The following is a 14,812-nucleotide window of genomic DNA, read 5'->3' as shown; positions in this document are numbered from 1 at the left end:
GCGGCAGGAGTTTTTAGTGAGGTTCAACTCCCACATACCCCACCTGCCGCGCGGGTGGGGATCCGGCGATTTTCTCCTGAGGAAAAAAAAAAAAAAAAGGTTTTCGTGTGGATTGTATTATGTAAAACTCAACTTTATCCTAGTTAATCGAGTTTAAAATATTTTAATCAAAACATAATCTTCTCTTAAAATGGACGACCGACATTCTTTTAATTTTATGACGTATTCCATATTTATTTTTGTGAGGACAGGCGTTTCATCATTAGGCGTGCTATCATCATGTTTTTCACATACGACATAATTATAATTCGAGCAATTTTAATTCTGTATGAAAGTTTTCTTTTATACCTTCCTAATTACCAGTACATTGACGTAAACAATCGCCAATTGCCGACTTGACTTGGTCGGTTCATCGCATGGCCTACATTCCTGATCTTGCGGACCGAATGGTAAACAGTCGACGTCGCCCAAAACACGTCATTTCGGATCCTCCCGATCCACTAACGGTGCTTTTAGGTACCCCAAGCACCGGTCATCGTTTTCGTGGAACCCGTCGCTTGCGACGAAGGCCTCGGCGAGTAAATTAACTCACAGACACAGCCCACTGAGTTTCTCGCCAGATCTTCTCAGCGAGTCGCGATTCCGATCCGATAGTATATTCATTCGCGAAGCAGCTACTTTTGAGTTGTTAGGTCTGAACGCACTCGGGTAGCTCTTGGCAAATCCCACTCTTCTTGGCTGAGCCGTTGCTCGCCCACCTGTCCTGGTAAAACTGGAAAGCCACCAGTAACTTCTCTAACATAAAAAAAAGATACTGAATGCCACGACTGCCCTGCCACAGACCAGTAGCCTCGAGTCTATTCTGCTACACCGGATGATAGGCTAACTCACGGGGCTTGCCTGAGAGACTTTGTTAACATCTGCTCTAGCAACAGTGGTTCTCAGCTGAATCTACTGCAGAGTCGGAATCATAAGCCACTGAGAAAATCTTGCAAGATACCCTATGGCCTGTCTTTATGGGTTCGTATTATCCTTATTCTGTAAGTCTAATTATTTAAGATGTCGGCTAATTCGGAATATAAATGTAAACACATGTTAACGTCACCACAGTGTTACGAAACTTTGGATATGTTTAATCACATGTGTTAGAAATTGAACGGTACAGACTTCACTAGTTGGCACGTTACACATCGTTTTACGTAAGATTAATTGCTGGGCATTACCGACGCGTACGCTAAAGTCCTTCACATGACCAATAATTCAATTTGCAAGCATTCGCAAGTTTTCACCCCTATTATTCAATGTCAGTTTGACATTTGCTAATAGTTTTTATTTTTACCACTCAATTAGTAAAGGAGAAACAACAATCTATCTGAAATGCAATAAAAGTTTTAAAAACTAAAGTGTATTTCTGGCGCGAAGCAGTCATGCCGATTTGAAGGTGAGTTAGTAGCATTCAAGTTATGGTGTGTATTAATTCCGGTAAATACTTATCTACAGATAGGGCATTGCTTGCAGCTTGTTGACTCATCTACCCAATAAAAATAATCAAACGAGGCAATATAAATTATTAATTTAGCTCCCGATATCCATAAGCTCTGCACACTCAACGGCCCGAATTTTATGTGGTGTTAAACCGTTACCGGAAATCCTATAGAGAAAAACAATTACATACATATTTAACAAAGATACTAACGCCAATCGGCAATCGAACTCCGCTAAAAAATACCCAAGGTAACTAGCCAACTATTAAGACGATCAAAGTAAGTACTAAAATTTTAATATATTTATTAAATCTCTTCGGTTTTGGTTTGCACTATGTAATTAATTATATAGGGGAAATATAGGTAGGGCATAAATATGTAATTTTAAACTTATTAATTAATTAAATAAATTTGCACTATATTAATTAAGTTTGGCATTAGTGGTCACCTTCGCTCGTGGTCGTCAGCAATATCAGGGACACAGCCAAGTCTCTGCCTACTACTGAGAACACTCCTCAAATTTAAAGGTAATTATTGTTACCATAAATAGTATTTTTGTATACAAACAACATACATACATGTTGTTGAATATGGCAGTCCACAACTCCAAAATATTATGAAGAATATCAAAATTAATGAAATCTATATTTATTAGTTTTAATAATATATGGGTAAATACAGAGAGTTTGGCTCTTTCTAGGTGTACCTACCTACTAGACGGAGTGTATTCTTTGGGGCTGTTTAAAATGATCACGTTATACTCATTTCATCATTGCTGCACTCGCCCATACAGCAGAATCGATTTCTTACACCTTAGACCGTTCGTTCATCCAATACGGTTCGAGATATACTTTATATTTTACCACATACCATTCAACTCTAGAATGAATGCCCCTCTTACGAGTTTCCCGGGGGCTATGGCATGTCCTTTTTATCTACGAGATTTTGAAAAGGTTCTTAATGTTAGAACTTGGCTGCGTCCCTGGCATTGACGCTGTTTGTAAGCGACTGTGATAACTTAAAATCACTTAGATCATAAGCCCGCCTGTTTTTTTGATCTAGCAACACTTTATTTGCACGGTGTACTTTTCGCATCGCAACGTTGATATACCTTGTCGCGGTGACGTGCTGCAACCACTGGCAGCCTGGGTGAAGTTAAATACTGTGGTCTTTCGTTGTAACAAAGAAATGTACTTCTTAATGTAGTGTTCCTTATTAAGGTAAGAGCACGCCGGTTGAGAATTTTAAAGCGGTGGGACCTCGGACCTTCTAACGATATCCGATCTAATCGGATAAGGTAGATCCAGAGTTTATTGCAAGTTTAAATGCACCCGTAATGGGATTTTCCCCGCGGAAACAAAACAATGCAAGTGGAGCAGTTCATGATAATTTGCCAAAAATTAAAGTAGTGCTGCAAATGATCCACGCCTAATTTACTGTATCAACGGTAATTTCCATCCGTATCTTAGTTCCACTGTTTTGTAATGTTTTCTAGAATCGGAGAAGGTATGAGGAAATTAAAAACTACTTATACGTTGTAATAGCGTTCATCCATCCCGCGTACTGTGTGGTACTCTATTGTATTCCTTAAAATATATATTTTTAAACGTAAATAAGTGCGATAAAACATTCAGAAAAGTTTTTATGAAACGTAAACCAACATTCGGGCACATCGCTTCACCCGGAATTAACAAGTATTAGGAATAATTAAAACTAATTGGATGCAATAGACGAATGTGAATCTGTGAATGATGTAAATGACATCATAAGTGGAATAGGCTTGCTCTTTGTTTTTGACTTCTAATAGGGCATATCATAATGTTCCTATATTTTAAATAAATAAATAAATAGAAAATTGTTGAATGTAAGTCATTTTCTGATTCTGCTAGTCTGTATACTTACTTCAATATACCAACAAAACCATTGAAATTTAATATGTATTTTAAATGTATTGAAGTTTGTATAGTAAAACTGAAATATGATGTTGACGTGATGAAATTATTATAATACATTTATTATTGTTCTGTGTATTAAGTAATATTGGACAAGCATAACTAAACTTTGAAATGTATTTACGTGACATTTTAGTAATTTAAACTTATGCTTAGTTGATACATGTGCTCCAAAACATATAAGCTTTATTTTTATTGATTTAGCTGAAGGAAAATAATTTTCTAATAGTTACCAAAACAATTATGTTAAAGTGTAAATAGGTTTTTTTTTTCAACCAATAATTTTTAGGAATATTTCAAATATCATAACAATATTACACTAAATTTAAAATGAGTAAACTTACCCACTGCCTTATTTATTTTTTTCTTAATGTCTGAACATAATCTTAAGTTCGATAGAAAATAATTAGCACTTCGCGATCAGAAATTCACTTCATCGTAAAGCTAATTTTGATAAAGTTCTCTGTAAACGCCAGCGTAACACACTACTTGCGCCCGCAACTTCTGCGATTACATTCACGCGCACCGCTCTCACTGAAACGTAGGAAGAATCATTTCTGTGTTCGCGGATGCCGCCGGCCTGCACCAATCTGTTGTCTTACAATACATAAACAAACTGCCACTGAGATGAAGCTAGTCACGGACGAAGCAACACTGTCCATATCCACTTCATTTCTAACAAATTTTATATTAGATCAAGGGTTGAAAACATGTAAATGGTTTATAAAATAGAATACGTCCATTGAAAACATTTCGAAATAATACGAAAACATTGTGGACGAGTAGGCCTTTAGTACTAACGCGATTTAGTAGAACTTCCGCGTCTGCGCGGTACGACTGTGTGCGTCCTTGAACGGAGGGCTAATTTGAACGCTGTGTCTTTGCTTTAAAGTCGACGCGATGAACCATTGTCACCCCTCACTGCAGTTTATCAATCCATTGCTAAAGAAATATAGAATCTACGTCAACACTGTAGAGTCACGTTTACTTTGGTGAAGCTTGCTGCAGACGTACATGACACGTGGCGAGGGGCCAGATGATTGCAGTTTCGTGAACTCACGCACGCACGACCCCTCAATGCTATAGGGTTTCAAATGAAAGCAATTACGATTGTACGTATTCTGATCGTATGTCCAGTCTAAATGAACGTAGCTTGAACTAAATCTTAAAATCAATACACGCACACGTGCGACCCGATTAGATATTCTGTTATTTTTTATTATTTTCATTAAAAACAGAAGCCATAAAGTACATTAACATAAAAAGCATTTTGCAAACATCCGGGGCTTAATATGTAAGGCGGATGATATAATGTATAATAATGTGTACAAAACCTCTAATGCGTTTTTTTTTAAATACGCACCTAAAAATGGTTTACCTTTTTTCCCTTGCTATGGTGATAGCCTTAAGAGGCTTTTTCAGCTTCGTGTATGTGAGTTCACGCGGTTCAAACCGGTGTGGTGCTAACACTGACCCTAGCAAGAGCAGTGTTTCGCAGAATCTACCGCCGCATCGAAAACGCGACCCACTGAGAAGATCCGGCGCGAAACTCAGTGGGCTGTGTCTGTGGGTTAATTCGCTCGTCGAGCAAGCGACGGGTTCGACGAGAACGGTGACCGCGTTGGGTTTACGAACAACTTCGATGAATATGGGATCGTGTTATACATCAAGAATAAAAACCAACTAGTCGTAGAGCGTATTGTAAGTCCGCATCGACGGGTACTACCATCCTGCCTATATCTGCCAAGAAGCAAACAAGCTTCAGTAGGTATTTGTAGTGGAGGACAGCCGTTATACAATGAAATGGAGACTTCAACCTTATGAGTCAATATATTTATTAAAAAATATTCTTCGGTTTTCGTGAATCGTACATTTTAATTATCCAATCTGTCAAGGTAAACGTTGACAATTGATGGACCTGCCTGCCAGTAATTAAAAAGCCTCTCAGCAATTCTATTGTACATATTTAGCAATAATTAAATTAAAATTCCCACCAATCCCAACAAGCATTGACTTCCATGCCATATGTCGGCCAATGGTAAAAATTAAAACCATTAATATAAAATACTAGCTGACCCGCCAGACTTCGTAGTGCCTCAATCGATAAATAAAAAACCCACTTTTGTATAAAATAAACTTAAAACAAACAAAAAGAATCCGTCCGACGGGGGACATAGGTACACATCAAAGGAAAAACAAAATTGTTATTGTATATTTAATACCGACCATTTTCATATTTATCTACCTTTTAAACCTCTGGACTTCCACAAATAATTCAAGACCAAAATTATCCAAATCGGTCAAGCCGTTTTAGCGAGACTAACGAACAGCAATTCATTTTTATATATAGAGATTTATGTTGTAAGGACACTTGCTAGCCGGAAATGACTAAGGAGTTGAGCTATTAGGGTCTTTTTGCTTTAGCCTCTTTGTGCAAATTCCTAAGTCCTCGAGATCGCCGTACCACCCAAACACCTGCCAGATACTCGATTAATTTAATCCAAATTATAATAAAGTAAATTAAGAGAATAATTAGGAAAACGATAGACCGTAGTAGCTTACTGAACGCTCCTTCTTCATACTAGTAAAAAAGTTCTGTATATCATGGTCATAGAGGCGCCACTATCATTAGATGCTCAATTCCTTCAATAGAATAAAGAAGGTGACAACTAAAGACCTCTTAAATATGAAACAACTGACTTTTTTTTATTTCAGAGAATCCTAGACTGCTAATTAAATCTGTCGACCATTCAACAGGGAGACGCGATGCCAGCAACCTCTAGATAAAAAAAATACATTCACGAATTTCGCGTTCGCTCATAATTATTTTCTTTGCTGTCTTTATTTCTGTCTTGTCTGTGTGATGGTGCGTACTACAAGATGGCTCAGGTGGGTACCATCACCGTACCCATTTCTCTTGTGAAATAATCGTGTATTGCAGAAAGCACTTAGGAGTACAATAACTTTTTCAATACCATTGAAACTGCCTGCCACCTCGTGCTTAAAGTGGGCGACTGCATTCACTGCTCTGTAGATCTCTAAGCCATTTAAAATCAGGTAGACTAATGCGAAATTAAAAAGTTTTCTTGCGCATTGCAAAACTTCACAATCTACATTTAATTTTTTTACGAAGTGAATGGAGAACTTACGCTTACACTTGGCGGTGGTTTGCTGGATGTCGGAGTAGAGCCGACAAGCCTTTTCTCGTTCATACGACCGCATCATTTTATATATTGCATTTTCGTTTTGCTAAACAAAATTATTGGCATTTTAAAGAAACTTATGTCAGGTTTTTTTTTGGAACGAAGTTCCTTATGGGACGATGCGGAACTCTAACCGGGAATAAACGTTCGTAACGTAAGATTTTTATCATTTATGTATAGTCTTAGTATGATGGCTATACAGTGTCTAATGTATAGTCTACGTGATGACGGTTATTATTATTTCTATGATAGAACACAATTAGGCTTAATTATTATTATTCATATAAATAGCTGTTTCTTTGTATATATTCTTTATAAATCATTGTAAATAAAATAAAGTTGATAACTTTGTAAAGTAGTTTTTTTATCAATAAAAAATCATAATAAAAAATGTATACCCGAATAATTATTTTCTTTATACCTCGAATAGAACTTAAAATTAATATTTTTATAATAAGGAACTTCGTTCCTGTGCATGGCGAAGACCCATTGTTAAAAAAAATCGTAATTTACTACAAGCTGTTAGTAAAACCACAAATTATTTTTATACTCGATTTTAATAGACAGAAACATCAAATTTAATATAAATTGACTTAAATTGAAAATATTATTACCTATATATTAAAAACGTTTGTTTGGTCAAATTTAATGTTTGTTTTTTAATATTTATTAAAAGTCAATTTTATCCAAAATAAGTATTGGATATTGACATAAAAGTTGTTTGTTGTAGTTAGATATGTACAGCGGTCATGTTTCGACATTAGCAGAATCAGAAATATAAAACCCATCTTTTCTTTTATAAGTGACATCACCACAGGTGTAATTAGTAATTTCTGAATAAAAGCGAATTGTTTCTTAATGGAATACTTCTTGAACGAAATCGCCAAACAAATGACTGCATTGTACCATATCGACAATATTTTTGTTTTATTTTAAAATTTTGATCATATCAGGATTTATTTTATTGGAACTTAAAATTATTTATTTTCTTAATATTACAAGGAAATAATACTGATATTCCTTCATATATAATTCCTCAGCAATAATTTTAAAAACTAGTAACTTTGAATAAACTGTAACAGCAAAAATTTTGCGGAATGCAAGAAATTCATAATCGCAGATGTCTTACATGGACATTTCAACCATTCTAATATATATTTTTATTTAATATAATATTTAACATAAGAATAAATACATTCAGTTTGTGCTAAAGCGTTTCATAATCTCGTGTTTATTTTTTATAAATTATTTGAATAATAACAGATATTAATTTATTTCCCTTATTTTTAAAAAGTCGTATAATAAATCTATAAGTATTTATTAATTTGCTTTACATTGCTGGTTTGGCTTAAAACAATATTATAGTGTGACCATGAGTTAAGCACCACACCACGTTTATTGAAAGGCTCGATAAAAACATGACAAAATCATGAGAAATATTGTACAGATATATTGTAGAATAATAACTTTAATTAATTTTTGATATAACATACTAAAAATTATAAACAACTAATGTTTTTTGCACAGCACGCAATGAAGCACGTTCCGAAATTAGCTAAATCGCGGAACCTGTGTAGCGTTCGCCATCTGGCTTGGTTTTGCTTTGCGCGGTCACGTAACATCAAATTAGATAAGCGAATAAAGTATTTACACACAATATAATTACTGGTTGTTTTTAATGTGACCAACCATATGAGGCCATCAGCGCAAAAGTGGCCTAACCCACATTTTTTTATATTCAAGCTTATTATATGATGTATATTGGTATTTATTTAAAATATAATAAATTTTCATGCAAAACCGGCCTATCCATAGTTTCACCCATAGATAACATATAGCTTTGTAAACATTGTTTTTGCGGGTTTCGTTTTTTTTGCTTACTCAAATTCAAATTCACGAATTTTCAAAAATTTCACAAAATTTCATCTATTTCATTACGTAAACACCGATTATTTCAGCTATTCCAACAATAGTATTCGGAATTGCTTATATTTACTATTTTCTTGCAATATCGCAATGTTGAATAGACTACATAGCAATTTATTGTTAGTTACTTTTTTTAAATATGTTTATTTTATTATGGCCCCTTCATTGCGTTTTGTTTTGAGCTTTACGTTCAGCTTTAAGACGAGCAATAGTACAAACGTCATTTGTTTAATTTTTAGGTCGACGCAGATGTGGTTACAATTATACATGAAATGTTCAAACAAACTCGTGTAGTTTGTAGTGTTTCTAGACTAGTTTTGCTATTCAATTGATGAACATACTGAACGCACAATTCATGTTGGACATCACACAAATGCGGTCACCTATCTTAAGCATGTATTAGGATGGGTGACCGAAGTCTCAATTGAATTGTATAATGGCTGTCCCTCTCTTCGAATCGTGACACATGACGGCTTCGTGGCAGAAACAGAGGATATGGTGGCATCAACCCGTACACACTACGGTCCACTAGTAACATATTTCGTATAATATATTTACGTTTTGTACACTGTATTTTAATGAATAGAATAGTGAACATTGGTTGTTAAATAATTTAGCAATTATTATTTTCATTTAAGCTAAAATAATAAAGCTTTACATACCTATTAGATACACATTTTTTGCTATTTAGTGGCGATGACGTCATAAGCCGCAATGCAAGCTGTCGTATTGTTATTTCATAACTACCTCCACCAGATTTACATTCATTTCTCAATTAAATAAAGGCCATGTTAAATAAAATTTTCTACGAATCTCATTCGAATTCATAAGTTTTTTGTGTAGTTATAATTCAGTCGTCTTTGCATCTAACACATTTTATTTTTCTTTATGAAAATCAGTTCTTTCAATCTTATTGTTAATGACTAGTACATTATTAAGAATCATTAAAGGTCTTTTTTATTTGCAATTCCTTTCACAAATAATAATAACTTGTAGTGTATACAAGATATGACTAGATTTTTGTTTGTACCCTGTACTTTTGATGGCAGTTTTGATTTCCGTTTTAATCATTTCATTTAGCAACGATGGAGAAATTCGAAATCCATAAACCAATATAACACGTAGAACGAAAATCAGTCTTTTTAAAATGCAGGCCACTTATATACTATCATGCTGATATTAAAATTACAATAACATAATGTAACAAGTTACGTTTGAGATCAAAATGTTTAGTTAAAATTTTTCAAGTATGTGTATAGAAATCACAGATAATAAATTCTAGCATGTGCATATTTTTCTCTCCTGTCTGGCTTGTAGTTTCTGTAGAGATTGCCGGCGACGTCCTGACGCACAAAGCATAGCGTATTCCACAGAATGCTCCATTCTGTAAAACAAATAAAACATTACCGGTCTCTAAAATGAACCTTTAATATGTTATCTTAGGAATATAAACTCTAGCCATTGTTAATCAATTCTTAAGTCTAAGTCACTATAGAGATTAATTGAACAGTTATACACATTTAAAATTTATCAATATCATTAAAAAGAAAACGTATTTTCTTTTCATAGTGAAGTTGTCGTGGCCTAAAGGACAACAAGACGTCCAGTGCATTCATATCTAGCGATGCAACGGTGTTCGAATCCCGCAGGTGGATACCAATTTTTCTAATGAAATAGGTACTTATCAAATGTTCACAATTGACTTCCACGGTGAAGGAATAATTCTTAACCTGGTGTAATAAAAATCAAATCCGTAACATCAGAATTTGCATAATTACTGGTGGTAGGACCTCTTGTGAGACCACACGGGTAGGTACCACCACCCTACCTATTTCTGCCGTGAAGCAGTAATGCGTTTCGGTTTGAAGGGTGGGGCAGCTGTTGTAACCATACTGAGACCTTAGAACTTATATCTCAAGGTGAGTGGCGCATTTACGTTGTAGATGTCTATGGGCTCCAGTAACCACTTAACAGCCAGGTGGGCTGTGAGCACGTCCAACCATCTAAACAATAAAAATAAAAATCATAGCCATTAGAAATCATTTATAACGTTTGAACATTTCAGTTGTTTTCACTGGTGGTAGGACCTCTTGGGAGTCCGCACGGGTAGGTACCACCACCCTGCCTATTTCCGCCGTGAAGCAGTAATGCGTTTCGGTTCGAAGGGTGGGGCAGATGTTGTAACCATACTGAGACCTTAGAACTTATATCTCGAGGTGGGTGGCGCATTTACGTTGAAGATGTCTATGGGCTCCAGTAACCACTTAACTCCAGGTGGGCTATGAGATTGTCCATCCATATGAGCAATAAAAAAAAAGTTGGAAACTAGCCTTTTATTTTAAAGAATGGTGTTGAAAGAATGGTTGCATAGCAGAATTTTTTATATAGGTACTGTTCTACCTTTATCATCACTTTGATATAAATATCGCATAAATCTTATTAAGCTTTAACAAGCAGTGATAAAAATCTGAATATCTTCATAGGATCGGTAGGCAGCGGCTTTGCGGTAGGCAGCGGCTTGGCTCTGCCCCTTGCATTGCTGAAGTCCATGGGCGACGGTAACCACTCACCATCAGGTGAGCCGTATGCCCGTCTGCCTACAAAGGCAATAAAAAAAAAAAAAAATAAAAAAAAAAATTGTCCAATTAATCTAATATAACCATTAATGTCTTATCTGTTATCATTTATAAAACTTAAATGTGGCAAAATCCTTCAAGCATTTAGTTTTCTTTTGACTCTTCTGAAAACTACAGAAAATTTTACTTTCCCTATTATTAGTTAACAACTAAGTGGTTTTGATTTCCTTTCATTACAAGAATCTAAATCTTATTAAAGAGTCATCGAAGGTCAGGACTGGTCAGGACTTTGCAAGGGTATATCCAGCTTTTAAGATCAATAGATCAAATTGTAATCTAAACAATAAAGTAGCTGTTAATAAACAAGTACATAACAATCTTATTTCTTGATAATTAACGATCTTATCTCAACTTTTTTTTACTATTACTCATTATTATTATTGTACACTGTGTTAAGTTCATATTATTTTTGGTAATCATGTTTTGGTGAACAATGAAATACACTATCCTCTCCTTTTTTTTTCAATGCAAGAACTTCAGTATTTGGAAAAAAATGGTTCTTAATTGAGTATCACACAGATAATTTAATAAAACTCCTATCAGTCATATTTTACTATTATATTGGGTTATCAAGCACTTAGGTACTTTTATATCAGATGACTCACCTATACATAACTCTATCTAGCAATATATCTATTGCTCTATCAATATTTTGTCCTGTTTTGGCACTAGTTTCTAAATATGCCAAGTTGTGGTTTTTGGCAAATTCTCTGGCACGATTCTGGTTCACGAGCCTTTTCTCTTGCAAGTCACACTTGTGGCCACAAAGGACGATATCTGGATCATCACTTAAGCTGTGTGTCTGAAAAAAAAGGTTAACAATCTAATATTTGTTTTTTTCTAGTTTTGCTTGCTGTAAAACATTTTATGTTGTATAGTTTCTAAAGAAAGGCTTCAATAATTAACAATGTGTGATGATTAATAACATTTCTATCTATTTGGAAAGCAAGCAGCCAATAAGTTTGAACCTCATTCAGAAGCAAAATGCTACTATTTTTTCTGAGAATTAAGCAAAAATTTACAATGTCATGGAAATGTATTGAATGCAGATAGAGCAGTGCTGATTGTTTTGACATATTATATATATTGGGGGCACCTATGTAGCAGCATTAGATGACTTCCAGCAAATAATGCTTTGATAAAAAATAGACATTTTATCTCACCTTCAATTGTTCAATCCAATTGCGTACTTCAAGGAATGAAGCCTCATTGGTCAGGTCAAACAGTAATAGAAAACCCATGGCATCTCTGTAAAAGGCTGTTGTTAAACTTCTAAACCTAAAAATCATATTACTAAATTAATGACAAGTAGTTACTATTTATAAAATTATTTTAGGTAGTTTGGTTGATGTAAAATTGTTAACAACCTAATTTGTAAAGTATTTCGAACACTGCCCGTTTTCCAATTACAGCACAAGAGCGCATTATGCGGCATAATGCTCAACTAAGCTTCAGCATAATTCGGCATTGTGCGTCACTGAGTCGCATTATGCTCTGTAATTGGAAAAATTGGAAAAATTAATTACACCGCATAATGCCGAATTATGCTGAAGCTTAGTTGAGCATTATGTCGCATAACGCGCTCTTGTGCTGTAATTGGAAAACGGCCACTACCTGTGTTTCATGTTTTCAAATACCTATGTAAGTTATAAACGTATTTGTTTTCTTGATTATACCTTTCTTGTCCTGCAGTATCCCAAAGCTGTAGATGTATGCGATGCTGCCTTCCGTTTTGCTGATAAATCTATAAAAGTTATTAATTATTATTGTACGAAAATCATTCCTAATCTTACCTTGTACAACAAAGACAAACTTACCACAGTTTTTTCCCTGAAATCAATTCCAACTGTTGATATGAACTGTGTATGAAACACCCCATCGGTGTACTTGTATAAAAAACTAGTTTTTCCTACTCCTGAATCCCCGACACACAGCAATTTTATAAGATAATCGTAATCCATGTTACTATTGTTCAAAAAAACTGTAAAAGTAATACATTAATGTATTTATATACCTACAAGACTTTTTAAAACATTTAAAGCCGCGACTCAAAATTCTCAAATCTAGAGTCAGTCAGTAAGTCAGTACATACGGTACTCAGTAGTGGTAGGGTTTTTCTCCAAAAGAAAGGCAATGGAACTAAGCCATACCGCCAATTCTTAAGTTTAATATTTTCATATATAATTTTATGTTTCAAGGCAAAAAAGCGAATTCTTTAGTATTCTTTATAAAATTTATATTTATCAAATCCGTGTAAATGTCTATTCATAATATTTTTTTCAAATACGTTTCGGTTGAAAGCTGTCTCAATCGTGTTTCTTGAAAAATCCGAGTAAAAAGTCAAAATTAGTGTTCCCCAATATAAGTCTCCGAAAGTAGAGTTAATGTATTCATATACTGGTCTAAAACTTGCAGGGCACTTATGCAATTCTTGAAGAAATGGCGGGATGATATTCTTATAAACCTCTTTTAATTAAATTTGAAATCACTGAATTTGAAACCACATGCACTGAAGACTTTTTGGCGAAAACGCAAAGTTCAGTTGTTTTATTTTGTTCACCTAATATTTCTTCAGGTATAAATTTGTAATAACGTTGATTTTTTACTGTTTAGTATCTGTGAAAGAGCACAAAATTAATTGTTGGTGTTGGACGGTTACATTTGAGGGGATTGGGTTCTGTACGTGATGAGGGGCTATTTAAAAACACAACTGCTTCATTATAATTATATTACAGATAGCTTGAACACTTTTACACCATTATACAATTATATTTTATAAAACTATTACATGTTTCTCTTGCCGTGTCTAGATGAGAAGTCCTGACATTTTCTTACGAAAATACAATCATCTGTTTTTTTTAAACATTTAAAATAATTCTAATATTCGAAATCTATAATCATGTGTCAAGTGTTGCCTGACATTATATTTATATTAAAACTCCAACACACCCCCTCAACACTTGCACATATTTAACTCCGTCTATAATTTAATACCAAAAAAGAATAACACTAACCTGACCTTCATAAATTAATTACTTTCCATACATACCTAAAAACCTCACAACCACTTACATTCCGTTACTTCCACATAATCCCTCTCAATTCAACCAACAACTATTCATTCAACCTTTCAAACTTAATACTATCTCTAATGTCGCTACCTTTAATCCTTTCTTACTTCTCCAACTCCAATTCGATCAAAAATGTACTTTCATTCAACCATACAACCATTCAACCTTAACTTTCTTGACTCACTATATAAAACCTTAACTATAATAGTCTAACTCCTTCTCGACTTCCTACATAAACTCTTCAAATTTATTTAAAACTTTTAACGCCTTCTCAACCTCTAACTATAATAACTTCCTTCTCGACCTCTATAGTCTTAAACTCCTTCTCGACTCTTTAACCTTTAAACTCCTTCTCGACTCACCCCCTTAATTGCTGTTGAAAAAGAGCACCCCCTTAATTTTTGAATTATCCTTGTTTTTAGTTATATTCTATTGTTGTATATTATACTGAAAGTCCCACAGAACTTATAAACTAACCCATTTTCCCCAAAACACAATAAGTCCACTTTTTTAAAATTAACACACTAAAAGTCTCAAAGT

General features: G+C 34.4%; 2 protein-coding genes across 5 annotated transcripts in view; both read right to left on the bottom strand.

Annotated features, from left to right (window-relative positions):
- CAP (Cbl-associated protein) overlaps positions 1-4,237 on the bottom strand; it is a 155,387-nt gene extending 151,150 nt beyond the window's left edge. Inside the window, exon 1 of one of the 3 annotated variants that reach the window (XM_089729773.1) lies at positions 3,781-4,237. The gene's annotated coding sequence lies outside the window, so the exon portion shown is untranslated. The remainder of the gene's footprint in view (positions 1-3,780) is intronic. The other 2 variants (XM_089729774.1, XM_089729790.1) reach the window with 2 other exon arrangements.
- A 2,940-nt stretch (positions 4,238-7,177) lies between these two features.
- Positions 7,178-13,274, bottom strand: Rab27 (RAS oncogene family member Rab27). 2 transcript variants are annotated; one of them, XM_028170125.2, is made up of 5 exons: positions 13,019-13,274; positions 12,878-12,945; positions 12,365-12,479; positions 11,807-12,003; positions 7,178-9,949 (listed from the first exon to the last, which is right to left on the bottom strand). In XM_028170125.2, exons 1-5 carry the CDS (start codon positions 13,160-13,162, stop codon positions 9,844-9,846), a joined length of 630 nt encoding a protein of 209 aa, XP_028025926.1. In that variant the 5' UTR covers positions 13,163-13,274; the 3' UTR covers positions 7,178-9,843. The 2 variants fall into 2 exon arrangements, with proteins under 2 accessions (XP_028025926.1, XP_028025927.1); XM_028170126.2 differs by having other exon boundaries at positions 12,365-12,449.
- Between the last annotated feature and the right edge of the window lie 1,538 nt (positions 13,275-14,812).

This window comes from Bombyx mandarina, chromosome 09 (assembly GCF_030267445.1).
Source record: "Bombyx mandarina strain Sakado chromosome 09, ASM3026744v2".
Taxonomy (NCBI): domain Eukaryota; kingdom Metazoa; phylum Arthropoda; class Insecta; order Lepidoptera; family Bombycidae; genus Bombyx; species Bombyx mandarina.
This window is presented reverse-complemented; position numbering and strand designations above follow the sequence as displayed.

Coding starts and splice junctions, on each gene's coding strand:
- Rab27 (XM_028170125.2), bottom strand. CDS start 13,162: ATGGATTACGATTATCTTATAAAATTGCTGTGTGTCGGGGATTCAGGA. Junction 12,946..13,018: donor ATTTCAGGGAAAAAACTGTG/GTAAGTTTGTCT, acceptor TAACTTTTATAG/ATTTATCAGCAAAACGGAAG. Junction 12,004..12,364: donor ATTGGATTGAACAATTGAAG/GTGAGATAAAAT, acceptor CTTTTTTTTCAG/ACACACAGCTTAAGTGATGA.